Source organism: Lissotriton helveticus, chromosome 10 (genome assembly GCF_964261635.1).
Source record: "Lissotriton helveticus chromosome 10, aLisHel1.1, whole genome shotgun sequence".
Taxonomy (NCBI): domain Eukaryota; kingdom Metazoa; phylum Chordata; class Amphibia; order Caudata; family Salamandridae; genus Lissotriton; species Lissotriton helveticus.
Genome location: NC_136071.1, coordinates 190,278,736 through 190,299,635, shown reverse-complemented (window position 1 = coordinate 190,299,635; position 20,900 = coordinate 190,278,736). Strand labels below are relative to the sequence as shown.

The 20,900-nt window shown below is 42.3% G+C and overlaps 1 protein-coding gene across 1 annotated transcript in view; it reads right to left on the bottom strand.

Moving 5' to 3' along the window:
* PDILT (protein disulfide isomerase like, testis expressed) overlaps positions 1–18,421 on the bottom strand; it is a 303,945-nt gene extending 285,524 nt beyond the window's left edge. Inside the window, exon 1 of the mRNA XM_078665093.1 lies at positions 18,164–18,421. Within this exon, the coding sequence (XP_078521219.1) occupies positions 18,164–18,362 (199 nt within the window). The 5' untranslated portion in view covers positions 18,363–18,421. The remainder of the gene's footprint in view (positions 1–18,163) is intronic.
* Between the last annotated feature and the right edge of the window lie 2,479 nt (positions 18,422–20,900).

The window sequence follows — 20,900 nt, the reverse complement described above, 5'->3', positions numbered from 1 at the left end:
CCAGGGCCTGAGGGGTACCTCTGTCGGCTTTTTCTTGTAAGGCATCTAGTACTGCACGAATCACTGTCTCCGTAGAGTGGGCGGGACAGAATCTTGCTTGGTAGGGGTCTAGATATTCAGAAAGTTCCATGAAATTGGACAGACACTTTGCCACGTGGGATTCCAGGACCTTGGGCAAGTAGGGGAGTAAGGAGATGGGACAATAGTTAGTTAGGTTTTGGGGGTCGGCTCCCGGTTTCTTTTGGAGGGTGACCACTATGGCCTCTTTAAATGCCTTAGGGACCTTGCCCTGGGAGAGGGACTCATTCAGAAAGGACATTATGGTATGCAGCAAGGCGGAGAGGGTGTCCTTTAAGATATAGGGTGGGCAGCAGTCCCTGGGGGAACCGGACTTGACTCTGGCCAGCAAGTCCAGGAAGGACTAGGTGCTAATGGCAGGGAAGTGATCCAGGGTGAACAAATTCATTATCGTGGCGGGCGGTCTCCATGGGGCTAGATATATGGATGCTAGCTTAAATGTTGGAGATCTTTTCCCTGAAGTAATTGTTCAGAGAGTTGCAGAGTTCTTGGGTAGGTGTAGGGTTAGGAAGCACTCTCTCTGTATTGGATAGTTCATTGACGATAGAGAAAATTTCCTTCGACCTTTTGTAGGAGTTTAAAATTCTGGAGAAGTGGGCAGCTTTGGCTGCAGTGATGGCTTTTTTGTATTCTTTCCATGCCTTTGAGTAGTGGAGTTTCCCTTCGAGGGAGTAGGTTAGCCTCCATTTCCGTTATTTTTGGCAGAGAGACAACTTTTGTTTCTTCAGCTCAGTAGAGAACCATTTCTGTGCATCAGAGCGGCGAGCACGGTTTAGTTTTCTTTGAGCGGAGCATGCATGTCACTGGCCACTAGTAGCCAGGCTGAGATATTTGCTTCCGCGAGATCGATGTCAGGGCTTCCTGAAATTCCTGTTTGTTAAGGGCACTCCATTTCCTAATCACGCTTCCCTCGGCCATGGGGGTATTACTACTGATAGGAATCATTGCTGTGATTTTTATTAGGTGGTGATCCGACCATATACATGGCAAGATCGTGGGCACAGATACAGTGAGGTTTGTGGTCCAGACTTGGACGTGTGTGGCTGAGGATATATGGTGAGTGAAATTAAGGTTGGTTAGTAGGTCAGTCAGTTCGGCAGAGTGAGGCCCACCGAGTACGTCGTACACCAATAATTCAAGTCACCTATTAACAGTATTTTTACATCGTTCGTAGCAAGGTTAGCTATTTGTTCACTCAACGAAAGAGGGAATAAGGGCATGTGCTGCGGGGGCCTGTAGACTAGGATGCAGATGAGTGGGCCAGAGCTGGATTCTACTTTAATGACCATATTATCCACTGCAGGGAGACTTAAAGGGGTAAAGTGGTGAATTTATGGTTCTTGTGGATGATCGCAGCTACTCCACCACCCATTTTTGCTGGAGGTCGATTCACATGTAGAATGCAGTAGTTGTGCGGTAATGCAGCCAGCATATCAGGGGGGGGATCAGGGTTTAAGCATGTTTCTGTAACCAGGAAGATGTCTGGTTTTTCAAACATTAAGAGCAGGAAAATATCCAGCTGGTGCTTGACTAGAGAACGAGTATTAAGATAAATATTTAGTGCTGTATGTTCGATTTGGGCAGAAGTTGGTGCCCGAGGAGTGTGGAGGATGGGTGCACATATTAGCTTTGTATCATGGACTGCTTACAGCGAATGTCGAACAATAGAGTTACTCTTTCCCTGTTTACTTTGACTAAACACAGTCAAAACACTAAAGGCCATGGTTTTTTGAAGGTCTTTGTAATATCAGATTTTGGCTTTTGTGGTAGAGGGTATTTTCTACTTTGGGTAACGGTGTGATCCTATTCCAATGAACCGCCTTCTCTAAAAGTCCCTTGCAATCTTGGATTCTTGAAAATCCACAAGCTATTTCTATGGCAGAGGATAGGGTTAGATCACTCTACTGTCGAACCCACTTTCGGATACTGGGGAGAAGAAAAATTCAGAAGCTGTTCCAAGTAGAAATACTCTTGTGTTTCTTCTTTAGTTGAAACCTCAGGCTTGAGTCATTTATTACCTGGGTCAGCATTTCCCAAACCATGGGACCCGATCCATTGGTAGGTCGTGAGCTGATTTTTGGTGGGCCTGGGAAGTCAGAGCTATAAATAAAGATGCCTTAAATTCTGTGTTTATCTTGTTACATTTGCTGGTGCTTCAAAGACAGAGGTTAATTGTCAGGCTATGTCTTCTGGCAAATTGCTGGTTACTGTTTTAACATGGGGATTGGCATTTACTTTTCTGCAATGTGAAAGGAGATTTTAAAGTGAATAGTGTGACAATCTCTCTAGATTACAGGGAATGTGTAAGGAAAGGTTGTAGGATGTCGTTTTTTTGCAACACACAACAAAATGTAAATACCTATAAATTAACTGTTGGCATTCGGCAGTTAGGAAAGCAAAAATGAAGCACATTCTTTTTTTTATTCTGAAGTGTGCTAGAAACAGAGATTTTAATACTCAAGAAAAAAAACAGGTAAGTAATAGTGAAGGGGAAATACTTTAAAAAAATAACTCTAATATTTTTGCTGTTCTTGCTTTGTTACATCAGATCTTCCCTGATTCTATTCTTTCTTTACCATCATCAGACTTCTTTTTGTCTTTCATTTTCTTTTCTGTTAATATTCTTTCATTAAATATTTTTTTCTTTCTTCTGGCATCTGCTTCCTGTTAACTATGCATTTGGAAAAAATGAAGCACATTCTTTTTTTTAATTCTGAAGTGTGCTAGAAACAGAGATTTTAATACTCAAGAAAACAACACAGGTAAGTAATAGTGAAGGGGAAATACTTTTAAAAAATAACTCTAATATTTTTGCTGTTCTTGCTTTGTTATATCAGATCTTCCCTGATTCTATTCTTTCTTTACCATCATCAGACTTCTTTTTGTCTTTCATTTTCTTTTCTGTTAATATTCTTTCTTTAAATATTTTTTTCTTTCTTCTGGCATCTGCTTCCTGTTAACTATGCATTCTTAAGCATCCCTTTCTCTTAACTTTATTTCATCAGGCATCCTGAAAAAAACAATAGGTTACCATAAGTAAACCAATTACTGAATCTGACTCACTCTTGTACCTGTTGGAGAATGATCTGGTCTCAGGAAGGAAACACGGTATATTCGTTCAATGCTTTTCGTAGCTCAAACTCAGGTTCTTCTCAGGGGAAAAAAATAAAGTGCTATAGAATTAAAAAATTAAGGGCCTTATTCACAAGGAATTAACGCAGCACAGTATCACAAGCCATTTGGCTGCTCCACTTCGTTAATTCTGAGTCTTTGCTCTCCCTTGCGCTGGCGCACAATTACCTGCCATTCACCAACGCAGGCACCCTTGAACCATGGTGCAAGGGTGCCTGCGTTACTGGGTGATTGTTTTTGTGCAAGAAGGGACACCTTCCAGCACAAAAACAATCACAAGAGGTGATTTCCTCTTATTATGTGTGTTGCAGAATGCAACACGCATAGAAAGAAGAAAAAATGGAGCAGAAATAAAAATGTCTTCCCTGAAGAAGTGTAGCATTCTGATGCATTTCCAGATTTATGATTTCTCATAAGTCTGGAAATGGGGCAGAAGCCATGAGTGTTGTGTGGGAACACCCACAGCACCACCCATGGCAGGCCCCTTTCATGCAAAGTGTTGCGTGTAAAGGGGCCATATTTACAAGGACATGAAAAGCCACGTAGCGTGGCTTTACGTGTCCTTGTAAATATGGGGCAGCAGATTGCGCTGCCGGTGCATCGCAAAAAGTGATGCACCGGCGGCCCAAGAGGTTTGTAAGTAAACCCCCAAATATTTAACTTGATCTCTCTTTCCAACTCTGTATCAGTCCACGTATTAGACACACAAATGGTGAGCCACAATACTTCCCTGGATGTGAGGCTCTTCCAACAGGTGAGTGGACACCATCACTCCTCACTCCAGGATCCTCAAGATTGCCAGATACCTCATAGGGGATCCATTATGTGCCTTGTTTGGTCCACCATCGCTCTGCTGGGCCAATGTCTTCCAAAGATAGTCCCAGTGAAGATTCCACTTCTGGGCACTGCCAGGGTCCTCTTGTTTCCAATGGCTAATTTACTCCTTTCTTTTGACTACTTTCCATTGAAGACATCCGTGTTTGTCCCGCAGCACCCATCCAACTCCTCCTTTTCTTGTTTAATATTTGTTTGTCTCTTGTCTGTTTCTATATTGTTTCCTCTGTCTTTGTTCCTCTCTCTTCCTAGTTTATCCTCACCGTCTATGTTTGTGCTGTCTAGTCCTTTCTCTTTCTCTTTCTGCATGTCTATGTCTATCTTTTTTCCCTTCAGATAGCATAGAACATGGCCTCTGATACCCCGTCCTTCTTCCACAGGCAGATTGTGCTTAAGGACCCCCAGTCTGCTGGGAGAGGGGGGTGGATGTTGGGGTCCTATAGGGATTTTTTAAGGATCCCTAGGTCTAGTGAGCTTTCTGTCCCACTGGAGGGACGGATTGTAGTAAGCTCCTAAATCACCCTCTCCAGTAGGGAAGACTGTATTTACATTTGCAGAGGGAGCACTTGCCTATGAATTGAGGCCACTCTCCTACCAGAAAAACCATCTCTAGAGGCTAGTGGCTGGCCTGCGGCTATTCCCATGCAGAGATCCACTATGGAGAGGTACCAACGCTACCTGCAGTCTTGATCGTGGTGGGGCTGCATATTCTCCCTGAGCACAGATTAAATTAAATGTAGATGGTTCCTAATAGCATGACCGCTTTTACTTTCACGCTGTGTGACATCAGCACTCTTTGCGCGCTGATCACCACACAGAGTAAAAAAAAAATAACTGGGGGGGGGGGGCGGCAGAGGGGGACCTTTACCTTCACAGTTTAAATAAAAAAAATGTTTAAAAAGGAAATATTCTGGTGCGAGCAGCTGAAGGTTTTTCTCTGCTTGGTGGGAGAATGAGACAGTCATGGTTTCTGCAACAATGCGGTATGTCGAAGGATGTGAATGTCTCATCAACCGCAGCCCAGCAGTGAAGGGCTGGAATGAGGCTAAAGGTTGTAGTTATGTTCAGGATTATATTTCACCGACCTATTCTCTGTGCATCACAAAGTCAATTAACTTTCCTCAACCCTGCAGTGCTGGTGAAAGCAGTGGTAATGGGAACCCGCTATAACAATTTTTCAAATGTCACACTTCTCATACATCAATTCCCTTTCACAGAAGTCTGAGTTAGAAAATTAGTGCCTGATGTATGAAAAGGTTTGTCCTATTATGTGTCTAAGGTAAAATGTATTAGCACATATGGGCCTTACGGCCACATGCATCATTGGTTTTTGCATTCGCAAACGGTGCGAATCGCAAAATTCGGCCGTTTGCGAATGCAAATCCAATTTTTGAGATGCATTTTTTTTTCTCGCAATTTAAGAAATCGCAATTTTTTGGCGATTTCTTAAATGCAAAGCATCATTTAAAAAAAATTGCGAATTCGCAAATTAGAAGTGGTAAATTACCATGAAGTCAACCTTCATGGTAATTTGCGAAAAGTTTCAAAAATGCACAAAAGTGCATTTTTGAAACTTTCATTTTACACACACACATGCCCTTGGGGCATGTATGTGTGAAAAATGGACTTTATGTTACATTTCAGGGGTCCCTGCACCCTTGAAATTGCATTCTCATTTTGCGATTCCTTAATTGCGAATCGCAAAATGAGAATGCCTTCCCATTGATTCCTATGGGCCTCTAGGCCCATAGGAATCAATGTAAAGGGATTCCTTATTTGCGATTCGCAAAATTGGGAATCGCAAATAAGGAAAAATAAGAAATCGCAAAAATATTTGCGAATTTTTAATGCATAGGTATTTGCAATTTCTAAATTGCGATTCCTTAATTTTCTCAATTTAGGAATCGCAAATACCAACAATGATGCATGTGGGCCTCAGTGTCTTTGCACTCCAAACGCAAAACAATAAAATTCCTTTTTATTTGTTACATTAAAAACCCCGATGATCGTCAAACATTTTACACACTGAATATTCACAAATTCAGTGCGTTGGAACAGCAAGAGAAACTTTGTTCACACGAGAATGCCATCTCCATGGTGCATTGTGCACAACAACATGGCCAAGCATTCTCACATTTGTCAACTCACACAGTGCCACAGTGTGACACACAATATCAGCTCCTATCACAAGGTCACCTGTTGACGAGCCGATTTCACACTATGGCAGGGAAAACGAGCTGAAATCTATTCTGTAAAGTGGTATTCCAGCTCATTTTCAAGAAGCTTGAACTGTTGACATACATTAGGGGGTGTGAGAACATCCCAGGACATCGGCATCAGCATCAACAAGCTTTTTTGGGGGAGGGAAGGGTGTTTAAAGAAGGGGAGGGGGTTCAAAAGTGCCTCCTAGGTACTTCTCAGCACAAGGCCCCACCTCCTTCAAGGCCCCGCCCTCTCCTCACACTGTGAGATTGTTCTTCAGGTTAGCAGGTTTGCATTCAATAGGGTACATTTACATGAGTCTAATGTGGTGCAGACATTTTACTTATACACAGCATTGAGCATTCAATCCTATAATTGCAGTTCAAAAGCATGGAAAGCCAACTCCATTGCCCAGATCACCAGGTCAGAAGGCTGTTTCTTGAGTAAAAGTATGCCCCTCTTCACCTCCATTCATCTCAGCTAGCATCTCACACCGGTCTCCCTCAACCTCTTCCACTCTGTCCTCCCTTGTTTCATATGAACCTCTTCGGCTATCATCCATTCATTGTAATCAGTTCTCCACATTTGTAGGGAAGGGCCTGCTAGTTGCATCCAGTGTATCCTTATGCAACTTTATGCCAGTAGGAGCACGAGTGCCACAAATTTACAACACAAATTTCTGTTTCTTGATTTCGCAGCACATCTGCAGCCTAATTCCATAATATCTCACCCACTGTATGTGACTACAACATATGCAGTAAATAGGCACCGTGGGCAATTTCCACATTTGCTTCTTATCTTAATAGAGGAGTAAGGTAGGTTCTGTAATATCCTATATTGTATCAATCCAGAGGTGTTTTAAGGCGTGGGCAAAGTGGGCTCTGGTCCAAGGCCCCAACCTTTCAGGGGTGCCCCTGATAGAGCCAGCTCTGTTCTGAACAGAGTCTTGCCCGAATGACCTTGAATAATTCCTAAACAGATTGTTTTAAATACTTTTTTACTTTAATTTATTTTTAATGTGGATGATTTGTGAGAGTCTATTACAGACATTTTGCAGACAAATGTTGTTTATGTTTCATTCAACATCCATTAAAAAAATTCCTTTTAGATCAAAACAGGATTTTACATATGAGAAATGAGAGGGTGCCGCAGGAATGTTTGCAGTATTATTAGTGAGCTGCTGCTATGTTACAATATTGAAAACACACATCACTATTCCTGAATACTAATGTAAACACATTTAGAATTTGGACGAGTGTGCCTGTGCACTGTCAGTGCCTTGGCCAAAGACGATATGAAAGAACTGAAATAAGATCATAAATTCAAAGCTGTTCCAAACAGGGGCTCCCAAAATACATTTGGCCCAGGGCCCTCAAAATCTTCAAGATGTCCTTGCATCCATCGTTAGCTGCCATTGCTACTCACTTTCTTTGTGTATCCAAATGTCCTTCACCATTCACTATCATATCCCAGCATCACCCTTGGACCACTCTCGAAAGCACAATGGTCCTGCTCCCTTCATCTCCCTGTGTTACCACTCTCTTTCCATCTATAAATTCTCTCTCTCACCCCCCTTTCTTCTCAATCTGATTGCTTTCTCTCTACCTTCCCCTCCCTCTCTTTTGCTCTTTTGCTTGAAGCCTCCCGGTGCCTGCTGCAATTGACCTTGTGGCGATGGAAAAACAACAGAGGCACAAGGAGACAGAGGCCGGCCGTGAGCTTTCCAAACCTGGCTCCAGCCCACTGGGCATCCACCCTGTGGAATGAAAGGCCTGGCAATGGTGCTAGTGTTTTTTCAGTTATCAACGCCCTGTACAGAACTGAGGCTGGCATGGCCCGATGTGTCAACCCAGCAAGCCAGGTGGTCCTCCCGGGAAGGACTCATAAGTGTTTTGTGTGGTTTTCATCTGTTTAGCATTAATTAAGAATTTCCCAGTCACTATAGCATATTCTTTACTGGTGTGACTGAAGGTCATGATGGTGTTGCTGGAGTATGCCGTATACGTCTCCCAGAGTGCTAACATCCTTCCCTATCTCTCATTCATCCAGCCTCCTGTTTCAACATACAGAAACTCAGGTAGTTCCAGATGGAAAAATAAGCCAAAAGAGGACTTGTTGCATAATCCTTCCAGTTACTGATTTCCAGATCTGAGACATCAAGGAGACCTCTTATGGTACCCGAGTCTGATCCTATGTGGGGACAGAAATAGTTGAGTGAACGTGTGATAGGCGTGGCAGCCCACTAGCACCAACCCCTTCCAGACAGCCATATGTCCCAGCCACTGAGGTACCTGCTGGAGGTGGAGCGCCAGGTAGTAGAGCTCAAAGTCTGATAGCCCAAGTCCATCATTGACATAAGGGACCTTGAGCGTATTCAACTTAATTCTGGTCCCCTGCCAACAGAAAATCACTCTCCATCATCTCCACTGAAATGTTTTTCTAGGTTGCACAGCATCACCTCTTGAAAGGTGTAGAGAAATCCAGGCACCATCTGTATTTTTATCAGCGCTGCGTGGCCCATCAATGAAAGTGGAAGTTCTTTCAGAAGACAATCGATTGAACCACATTGTCAATCACCGTGTTCACATTCAGAGTTGTAGTCTCCTCTCTGGTATGGTTGAACCTGATCCTGCCATACTTCCAGGGTCGGATTGGTAAGGCGGCGGGCACTTGGGCAATGGGCCCGTATCTGAGTAGCAGATGTGGGCTGCTTTTTTGGCCAACTTGGTGGCCTATTTGTGCTTTGTCTATGCTGTGTAGATGCCACCAGCAGCCCAGTGGGGGCCTGAGCAGTCTTAGCAGAGGCAGATGGACCTCTATTGCCTCCCTTTTACCAAGAGGGTATGGGTGTCATTCCCAGGCTCTCTCTGGGCCAACCCATTAATGTGCGCAGATTGAACCAGGGCAGGGGGCCTGAGCAGAAGTGTTCTCACTTGTATTCAGGTGTGGCTCACCAGTGTGAACTAATCTGTACACAGATTCCTGGAAGCATTTGCATTTTTTTTTATCTCAGTGAAGTTACAAAAACATGCCTCTTTTAGACAACTCTCCCCCATATTTTCATAATACTTAAAACACTGAAGCAGTATTTTGCGAAAAGGAGCGATAATATGGGCCACTTTTTAGATCGAGCACTGGGTAGCGCATGCGCTGCTCTGCGGAATGCTGTATTGGAGTATGGAAAATAAGCTCAGCCCACTTTCTGCCCATAGTTGTCATTGGCTTGCGTCATTGTCCTTCACAAATGTAGGCTTCTGATTCGTTAATAGGCTTGTTAGTCTTTCCTTAGTTCTGCCTTGTCTTCATTTGTAACCTCCCATGAGGACTGGCACTTTTACTTCGGTTGTTACAAGGTGCGTCTTTTTTAGTCTGTAAGCACTATTTTCTTTTATGAGTTTCTCCTACTGCAGGCACTACATGCTTTCCTGCCACATTCAGCGCACCATGCGTGCTTTCACTTTCCGAGCTGCCGGGACAATGGCGGCCGCTTCTTTGAATAGGTCTCACATTTACAAGAGTTTGAGCAATTGGCATTGTAAATGACAATGCCTTTTATTTATGTGTTAATTAGCAAAATAGATAAATAAAAATAGCTAAAACGCTTGCAAATGCAAGACCTTTTGCATTGAAAATGCTTGTTTTTAGGGTTCATTCCAATCTAACCCTGCATACTATCATACCCCAGGCTGCCACACCTATCCCAGTTCCGGCAGTGAGTCATTCCGCCGATTAGCCGGCATTTCCACAGGGAGCACGAGGCTTTTCAACCATTTTGTAATCAACCCAGAGAATTTTTCCTGAATTGTTTCAGTAAAGTCAGCATTTGTCTGAGTTTCTGAAAAAATACCAGGGTGTCCTCAATGCAAAGCGATAATACATACCTCATGTCTCCGATCTCAATGACAGAATAAAATAAAAAGAAACAAATAGAGAAAGCAAAAGAGAAAATTAAAGAAAATAAAGTGAAAACAACAAAGAGAGAGAAGGAACGAGAGAAAGAAAAAAATTAAAACTAAAGATATATATATGTAGTGCCAAAGAACGCATGTACCTTCAGAAAATAAACTGACCGAGGCTCACCCTCATGGATGCGGTGTTTTTTCACTGTGAAGGATTTCAAGCTGTGTGCTCTGATGTGAGGCATTTATTTATTGTTTATTTAAAGCTACTTATCAGGCAACAGAACGTTGGTATTTAAGATGAGAGTGGACTGCATGATTCAGCGAGCCTATAAGGTATTACAAATATCACAGTTTAATTGGGAACAATCTCACTCAATAATAACTGGTTCGTTATATTACCATTTCCACCCAAATCTTAAAGTACTGAAATACAGGTATTATGGTTCCTCAACAGTACACATTTGTTTAGGTTGAATGTTATTAAAGGAGGAGGATACCCATTAAGGCTTGAATCAGTGACCTCCAGATTCCATAGGGTTTTAAGGAGTGCATGCAATGGTTTATTGAGCCAAGACTTGAATCAGTTTTGGTTGACTGCTTGAAATAGGTAATAGGTGCTGTCCAGCACAGATTACCTGCTGTTTTCAGGTCTAACTTGACAATCGACAGACATTAAGTGACCAACCCAATTGGTATATTGAGAAAAGTTAGGCCTGATGCCACAGGTCTAATCTGGTCATTATGAAAATGTAGGACAAATACAGTGGGCATAACTTGTTTATTGTGAAAAGTATAAATTAAAGCCATTAGGCCTTTATGGGTGGATTAACATAAGAATGGGACCCCCTCTATATTTACTGCAATGGTCAGGGAAAGAGAGGAAAAGCAAAACACTATCAGAAAATATTCCCCCTTGACCTCTATAATTCTAGCGGTACACCTCCAACACTTTAACTTTTATATTTTAATACATATGGGCAAACATCAACATTTTTTTTAATTTATTGTTTTATTATTTTTTTCACTTTAGTTATATTTCTTAGTACAAAAATTTCTCATTTATCAGTTTGTCATATCAATTTATATATTTCCAAAAACACATTATATAAAACACATAATACTACAATGCAATCAATAAAAACCACCATTCCATGCAGAGAAAACAATATATGAAAGATTGGACATTCTCACAAATACATACACCCCATTCTTGTCATACATACTGCATTCATTCTTTATTCTGCGTCTGAGGGATCGCAGATAGAAGTGCGAATTGATACGCAAGGTCGACGCGTTTCGGCAGTATAGAACCGCCTTCCTCAGGACCTTTCTTGCAGAATACTCATGTATTCAAAACGATATTTTATAAACCCTGCATGGTTGGGTATCTTCCGAAACACGTCGACCTTGCGTATCAATGTCCCTTTTGTAGATGAAATTTTGATAAACAATCTTTCTCACACACATTGGATCCACAATGTACGATGTGATTCTTCCTTTTCTGTCCCTCACCAAATTTTAAGATAAGCTTACCACTTGTTTATGGTGGGGGTATGTATAGACACTTGGCTGATGGGATGTTAATATGAACATAGGTGTCTATATTCTAAACTAAATGTGAGTGAAAACCCTACAATAAAGTGGGGTCTACATTATTGTATTCTCTGTATCTTTTCTCAGCCCTGAGGAAGTCTTTGGTTACTCATATACGACGAAACACGTGTTGCCGAGAAAATATTACAAGACATCGCACATTAAAGATCTCGAGGAGAAAATTCTTTCTATGTGATAATTGTAAAATTACTATTTTATAAAGAACTGTATTTTGGTGTGCTAGGGACCTGTATACTGTTTAACGGATCTGTCGATCCAATTGAGGGCATTTGGATGATTGACCCTTCTCTAAGCACCCATATAACTGATAACTAACAAATACAAACCAAAAATCGGTTAGCGCCATTTCTATCCAGGACTAATCATCCCACTCCACATTATTCAGATACGGTACATATTTCTATGTATTTCTAATTTTAGCACTCTATTCTGGATGGTTACCTTGTATGAAAGCTCATGCGCCATATGTTAGGTCTGAGTTGGCTAAGGTGATAATCCAATCATGAAAGGTAAAGGCCTGATTGGCTCATAAGGGAATGTAAAGTTAGATGCCACAGATCTAATCTGTTTCTAAGCAAAAAATCACATCAAATGCAGTAGACTGGACTTATTTATTATGAAAATCATATATTGGGCCTTGGACGGTGAATTAGTATTAAGATGTATTAATGCCTGTCGGCTGCCATTTTGTTGGACGGAATCACTAAGGTTTCTGCAGACAGCAATGAGTTTGGTAATAGTTATTTCCTTTGACAAACCTGTGGGTAGAGGACTTTTTTGTTACAATCTTAGCTAGACCCTCTTCCTAGACCTCAGACGCGTTTGTCTGCCAGGCCCTTATAATAATAAAAAGCACAAAAACCTCTATATAACTATAGGTACACAAAGGAATTTAAGGTCAACACTCTTCTCTCTGTTCGCGCATCTTTCACATTCCTCTTCCCCATGACAGCACTGTGGAAAGGGCAATGCGCTAGGCCATTTCTACCACTGGCTCTATGGTCCTGTGAGTAATAGCATTTTAGTTGATCACAAGGGAACATTTGCCAGAAAATGAGCACTCTTCAATGTCTGGACGGGTGACAGTGTTCTTTTCCTTTTCGGGTCCCCATTCATTTATTTCCTTCTCCTTTTGTGTTTCTTCAACTCATCTGACAGTCAACCAGGATGCTCACTTGCCACTCATTTCATCTGCACTGTGCTGAATTTCATGAGACCATTATTTCTGAACAGCGCAGCCATCTTGGAATAGTATTGTTCATAGTGTATCATTGTTTTACCATTCCAATATGGCTATCGCGTTTAGAAGCATTATTTTGGACACTTTGGATCAGTCCAACAGTAATACACTGGACATGTTTGCATTAGCAGATAGCCACCCAGTGCAAAGTCTATTGAGAGTCCAGATTAGAATTATATTTTGAATAGTGTAGCTATGTTATATTGCTCCAAGTGGGCCAACAAGTTACTTCTAAACATGACAACTATATTGGAACTCTAAAACAATGATACACAATGCACAATATCATGGCTAGACAGCCATCAGTAGTTATGTTTAATTTTAGTTCTGTATTGCAAGTTTACGCCTGCCACGTTCAGCTGATGACATGGTTTCTTTTTTTCTACTTCTATTCCTATAGTTTGTAATCTATATGATTGTGTGTGCCTGTTTTATTGAGAATGGGTAACTGGGTGAATGCATCAATTGGTGCAGACTCTGGGCACACCGCGCCATCTTCAAGGCTAATCGCACACTTGCACCACAAATAATGACCACCATGGGCTATCCAGGAAATGTATTAGACAATCGTCCTGCTACTAGGAGGAACTAGTATCTACCAGGCACTTCCAGTCCGTGGGTATCAGGGCCACCAAAATATCGGTGTCGCCAAGAGCATGAAGAAGGCGTACCGTCAATGCCCTAATAAGGCTGGGCACAGTACTTTAAAAGAACCATTGGCAAAGCCCCTTTTTTTAAACATGCAATAGCAGTTTTATCGTTTACACTTCAAGAACAGTGTTTGAAGTTTGTGTTGGGAGTAGTGAACTTGAAAGTCCTGAATAGAAAAATATTACATAGTAGCCTTTTTTGACAAAGGGCCTTTATTTTCTGCACATCTGCAAAAAAGCTTATGTGCGTGCACATCTTTACTTTCTAATCAAACAAGCATTGGTAAAGTCAATATTATCGCCTATGCAAAATGTATTGGATTTGTAACTTTCTTTTATCCATGTTGTGTGGCTGCTCTGGGCAAGCAATGATGGGGAAAGGAGTGGAATGGGGCAAGCACTTTTAGTGGGGCAACAACACAGGAGGGGACGAAGCAAGCAAAGCATGAAGGAAGGGGTTGGTGGGAACGAGGGAAGTGGCAGTGGGGAACGGGTCAAGCTACAATGGAGAAGGAGGGAGAGGGATGGGTCAAGAAACAAAGACAGAGCAACCATGCAGGAGGGGCAAGGGGGATGGGGCAAGCAACAATGCAAGAAGGGGGATGTTGGGAGATGGCCTGGAAACGCATGCCTTCTCAGTAAGTGCTGTGCTGTAAGTGGAATACAAAATTAGCCTAGGCGAGAAAGCTTAGCAGTGGAAGGACACTCACAAAGAAAGGAAGCAGTACCTGGGCCATGCTCCAGAGGAGGGTGAAATATATGAAGAAGACGTGAAACCAGCCCACCCGACCAAACAGGAGCTAGCAAATAAGTAAGACGATGAAGCCAACCAATAGTAAGCAATGGTCAGGCTGTAAGCCCCCTTTAAACGAACAAAATGTCTTGCAAGCGACAGCTCCTTTGCTGTCTCCGCTGAGATTTAATAATGACAATAAAGCAAACTAAAAATAAGCAATGGATGTGCTGTGCTTTAAGCCCAATGCAGGTTTCTGGTATGGTCCAAAGGAGATCTTACGCAAACAGAAAGATAAAAGCAACCATTTCAGGGCTTTTTCTGAGTCTCAACTATTTTTTCATTGTTTTACAAAGAGAATCGAAGTTTTATTTTAAAGCAGGTATGGTATAGTATGGTATGGAATGGTATGGTATGGTATGGTATGTATTGGTGTGATATGTATTGGTATGGTATGGTATAGTATGGTATGGTATAGTATGGTATGGTATGGTATGGTCTGTTGTATTGTATGGGAACTGGTGAAAGCAAAAGCAAGTAACGGAATCCAGGTGAAGACAAGCTACTAACATGCAAAATCTTAGCAATGGCTGCAACATATTACTTAAGGTAGATTTTTGTCAATGGTTTAAGCAGCTCTACAAAGAACAGAGAAAAGATTACTGGAAAGTGAGCAAACAACAAGAAAGAGGAGCAGGTGATAGCAAAGGCATGGAATGGAACCAAGATAAATAAGAGCTACAAAGATAAACTCTTAGTGAACGCTGCCATATGTAAGTTATGTTACATATATAAAATGTGGTTCCTATGCCGGCCTAAAAAAGAATGTCCGGAGAAAAGCGGCTTACTGGCAATGTGAAGTTTTTCGAATTCGGGACAGCAAACAATAAGGGCATGGAGTAAGTGAAAGCAAAACCCTGGAACGCTACCAAGATAAGGAAAAAGAGCTGCAAACATATAGACCCCTAATGAATGCTGCAAATAGAGGAAAATGGTAAGCTAGAAGAAAAAACACACACAGTGGAAGAACACTCAGAAAAAAAGTAAGCAGTTCTTGGTCCATGCGCCAAGGAATGGAGAAACATATGAAGAGAAAGTAAAGCCAACACCCAAAGACCAAATGGGAGCGAGGAAATAAGAGTGACAAGGAAGCCAACTGGTGGTAATTAATGGGCAGTCTCCAAACCTTTAAGCTAACAAAATGTCTTGGAAGTGACAGTGCATGCTCTGTCTCAGGCAACACCTAAAAATATGTAAATGAACGTAAAAGTGTGATTAATGGATAGTCTTAACCTGTTGTAAAGACAAACAGAATGTGCATCCTATTCAAATAACCATACAGCAGCAATAAAAGTGTAATTATGTCAGTAAAGTAAATACATCAGAGTGCAGACACTGACACTGAAATACAACCTAAATGTCATGTTGTTTCTGCAATCTAACAAAGGTACTACTTGAGCTCTTCACCAAAACCAGTAGGAACACAAATGGGACAAGGTAATCATCCACAAAATGCCCGGTCCTTGATAAACTGCCCACCCAGACAATGAAAAACTATGAAAAAGTGATGAAAACCAAAGACTGAAGTATTGTGACCCAACGCCCACTCACTCTGTTATACGTCTTAGATGTACTTCTTCGAAGTATTACTAACATGAGGTCCGCAACAAATGTAAAGTTCTGTATAGCAAGACCTAAAAAAGTATACTCTTTTCTTTAGGTCTGGGTTTTCACATCACAAATTTCAAATAGGCTAGCAATATACACAGAGCGGGCTTTAGGAGTGCCACTTTCAGACATTGCCTTTATTCAACGAGCATCTCTCAGCCTTAGGCTTGAGGCTGTCAATCACGTCTTAATGATGAGATATTCATCTCGCACCTAATGCTCTTGGATGTTGTACCGCATCCACCCACCTCCCCTAGAGTGCTTGATTTAAACTACTTCAAAATTATAGTCCTCTCTGTCCTTTGTTGCTGGCACCTTCCCACGTGCCTTGCACGGATGTCCTGTCCTCACGCTGTGTGAGCACATTAAACGCAGACCTATTGGCTTTGCCTATGCTTTTCCAGTTTCTAAGAGCTTTCATTAATGCATTCAACTCTTATCTTTCCGGTTTGTATGGCTAAGCCCTGTTTAGAGTCCAGGGAATGGCGCCACCACGTGCTCACTTGACTCACGCAGTACCATCTGTTCCTTCCTAATGCTTTGGGCCACTCGGGTGCTCGCGCCTCAGCCACGTCACCTTAGCGAGGGACGAGGGGTCAAGCCGCCGAGCCACGTCATGTTTAGGATATGGGCCTGGCCCTCGGTAGGCGAACACGGTGCTGTCCTTAGTTTTTAAAAAACGTCATATGCGACCTTCAATCTCTTTGTTTTCAATGCTTTTTGGTTATCGTAAATTCGACATTAGGTTATCTCACTTTATTATCATTGTAAGCGGACAAAGGATAACCCAGGGCCACTGGAATTATGCCATTTTGCGGCCGAGGCAATTTTAGCATAATTATGGATTTGCCAAATGTGCCACGTAATCCATCAGCTGCTGCCTGCTGATTTGATTAAAAAAAAGGGATCACAAGTTTTTTTAAAACGTGGCAATAAAACACTTCACAGAGGTTGACCACTCAGCTTATTGATACTTATTGCTATATTTAGGTGTTAAACTGGTACTAATGATGTGGAAACTATAGCCAGACAACTTTAACAAGTGTAAAAAAAAAATACTGAAGCAAAACGACCACAAAGTGTGTTGCATTACACCGCATAATTGGACTTTTCTTGCTCCATAATTTAGGCAACCGCATAATTTTGTCAACCCTGCCGTGTAATTTGGTCCTCCGATGCCAAATAATTCCCTAGTGACCCAGACTATACTTAATACACACACACGAACACCCTAATGCACCACATCACACACATATGTATGCTCACTCACATTCTCGCAAACACAGATGTGCAAATATTCATTTTCATACTGACGCACACAAATAGCCACAGTCATGCATGTTTAGCCCCCCAGAAGCATGCTTACACACAGTGGCAACCCCTAAATACCGGTAAGGTTATATTCGCTGCCTATTCTGAACTCTAAATCCACTTGCATAGTCCTGAAAGTTACACACACAGCCATTCATTGGCCAGCTCTCTCTAACCCTCTCTCTCCCAGCCTTTTGATGTCTTCATCATAATGTGTATTTAACTTTAATAGGACATGTTACTCTGCCCCTCGCCCCAGATTCCTGAGCTCACAATAGCAATGCTTGTCATTACCATCAATATTGTGAAATGCAGACAAAGTACATAGAGAATTCTAAATGAAATATTACACAGCTGCTATGTAGTTGCACGTTCACGTTCCTTTAGTTCCTCATTTCCAAATTTTCAGATCAAATAAAGCAAAAATAAAAGGTTTATGTTTTTTCTGTTGACAGACACGGTCAAGAGTAATTTCTACTTTGTGTATAATTTGCATGCCATTTCTTCCTTAGAATTGGCAGCATTCGATCCCCTGTTAATTATCCTTCCAGCCCCTCCCTCACCATTTGAACCCTCACACAAAATCCATCAGTGAGAGAAACTATATCATCCCCAAATCACACAAACATATTAACCTGTTGCTTGACTTTGAAGTAGTAAACTCTCTCAAAAGCAGTTACGTAATGTAGCGCTGTGAAGTGGGCAGAAGGATGCGTGTCAACGCTATAAAGATTATTGTAAATACAATGCTTAATAAATAACGGGGCACATTTGCTAGACGCCCAAAAGAATTACTTACAGAACGTGACCAGCAGGTACTTGTATTCTTTCAAGGCCCTTCCAAAGTTCTCGCTGGTGAGCACCAGGACGTTCTCCTCCTCTTTTATTTTGGGCGCTTTAACTTTCTTAGCCTTTGATGTGTTTGGCCCAATCTCAGCTTCGGCCAGAAAAAGAGAAAACCCCGCAGAAAGGAGGAAGAAAAGCAGCGACGCCCTCATGGTGGTTTGCAGAGAGTTCCCGGGCTGATGCCGCAAACACGAGAAGGAAGGAAAGAACGTGGTTTCTCTCACCGCTAAAATGTCCGCTACCTTATCGACAAACCAACTGCCTTTTTCTCACGTAGCCAGGACTGATAAGGATTCTAGCAAATAGAGTATATGCTGGCGACCCAGTGATACTGCTTAGCAGAGCTGAATAAACTTAACTTTTGCAATTAACAACCTGCCTCTGGTACAATCCTACACATTAATGCATTAATTTTCAATTATTCAGATCTGTCTATATTCTGATGCTTAAAAAACACTCTTGAGAGGTGGAGAGTGGAGCTACAGGGTGGAGTAGAGTGTGATAGTATCATGGCATAGAGTGGAGGGGAGTAAAGTGGCAGGGTGTACGGTGTTGTAGAGTGGGCTGGAGTAGAGTAGAGTAGAGTGGAGTGGCATTGAGTAGAGTAGACTGTTGTAGAGTGGAGTGGCGTAGAATGGAGTAGCTGTCGTAGAGTGGAGTGGGTAGAGTAGAGGGCAGAAGAGTGTTGCAGAGTGGAGTATTGTAGAGTGGCGCAGTGTAGAGTGGAGTGTCATGACGTGTTGTAGAGTGTCAGGTTCTAGAATGAAGTGTCGTAGAGTGGAGTGGAGTGGAGTGGAGTGTCGTACAGTGTTGGGTCCTAGAATGGAGTGTCGTGGAGTGGAGTGAAGTGTCGCAGAGTGTCGGGTCCTAGAATGTAGTGTCGTAGAGTGGTGTGAAGTGTAGTAGAGTGTCGGGTCCTAGAATGGAGTGTCGTAGAGTGGAGTGAAGTGAAGTGTCGTGTGTCGGGTCCTAGAATGGAGTGTAGTAGAGTGGAGTGGAGTGAAGTGTCATAGAGTGTCAGGTCCTAGAATGGAGTGTTGTAGAGTGGAGTGGTGTGAAGTGTAATAGAGTGTCGGGTCCTAGAATGGAGTGTCGTAGAGTGGATTGTCGTAAAGTGGCGTGGCATAGAGTGGCATGGCGCAGAGTAGAGTATCATAGAGTTGAATGGAGTCTCATAGAGTGTAGTGGAGGGTTGTAAAGTGGAGGGTCATTGAGTGTCGTAGAGCGGCATAGAGTGGAGTAGAGTAGAGTAGAGAGGCGCAAAATGCAACTCGTTAGCATTAGAATTTTATTTATTTATTAGCGTTTTCATGTAGCGCGTTCCTTACCAACAGTCTGTCAGAGCACATTACAGAGTCAAATAAGTTTCAGTTTTACAACAGCAGGCACATAGTACTGTACATGACCAACAACACGAAAATATACAAACAACAGTGAGAAGACAAGAAGCTTGGCCACAAGTAGCTTCAAATTCCAATTTGATGGGGGACTTCTAAAAGGTCAAGTAATCTGATTAAGTGGGAGTTAAACACAAGGGCCCAGATTTACTAAGATTTGGCGCAACGCAGAAAGACAACTTCCTGCGCTGTGTCAAATGGAGAGAGCAGAAATGCGCCATAATTACTAATATGCTCCTCTTACCGAGCATGGCAAACAAGGGAGATGGGAAGCCGAAAGCAAGACACAGGAAGAGAAAATAAAGAGCAGGGAAACCAGCAGGGGTCATGGAGGACAGGCATGTTTTTTAGAAGCACAAGAAAGTTAACCCCTTAATTGCTGCCGTCGGCCAACGGTCGTCACGGCCACTACCTCCCCAGTGCTGCGTGCGACCGCTGGACGTCCAGTTCAGCACCGGATAATGGACAGCGCAGCACTGGGGAGGAATTTACAACGCTCCTAAGGAGTTAAGTAAATTCACCAGAATCCCCCCAAAAAAGTAGTGGCTATGCCAATAGGTCTGGCTTTAAAGGAATGTTGTATGGTAATTTGAAGCATTATAAGTAAATGGCACCTAGAATGGATATGTATTTGTGTGCAAGCAAATAACTGCAGAGTAATATTGGTGCAGGTTAAAAGGTTACGTGACAGTTGCACGGTCAAGCCAGACCTAAAAATCCTTGTCCTTAATGATTGGTGCTGCAGCCATAAGAAAACAAAATTAATTATCTAGTTATCTAAGACAGTCTAATAGTATTGCAGTGTCATGCATGTGACTCTGAAAGTTCAAGCTTAGGCAGCTAGATAAATAAACAAAATGATCACAGCTGTGTGGAGGGTAAGCACTTTTTGTTGTGGAAAGCACACAACTTTTGCCCAACAAAACATGTACTACAAGCTCCCAACATGTGGGCGGAGCCAAAGCACTTCTCCTAGTGATTCTTACATAATAGTCTGGCAACAGCTGTGATTTCAAGCCAGATCATAATGAGCCAATGCCAGAATTCAAGCCTTGCTCCCCAGTTCCATGGACAGCAGCTCTAACTGTCAGGCCATATCTCCAGTTGGTCCGTGCAGTTTCAGCAACTTGCCAGAATGGCTCGTAGGCAGTTAACTGTTAATATGAAGGTAGCACAGCTCCTTGCTACCCTCTCGCCTTGAAAGAAGCCAAAAGATTAAACATGGGATGCCACTTCTGCTGCATTCACCAAGAATGGCAAAAGAAAGAAGGAAGAGGGTAAGTAGAAAGCAAG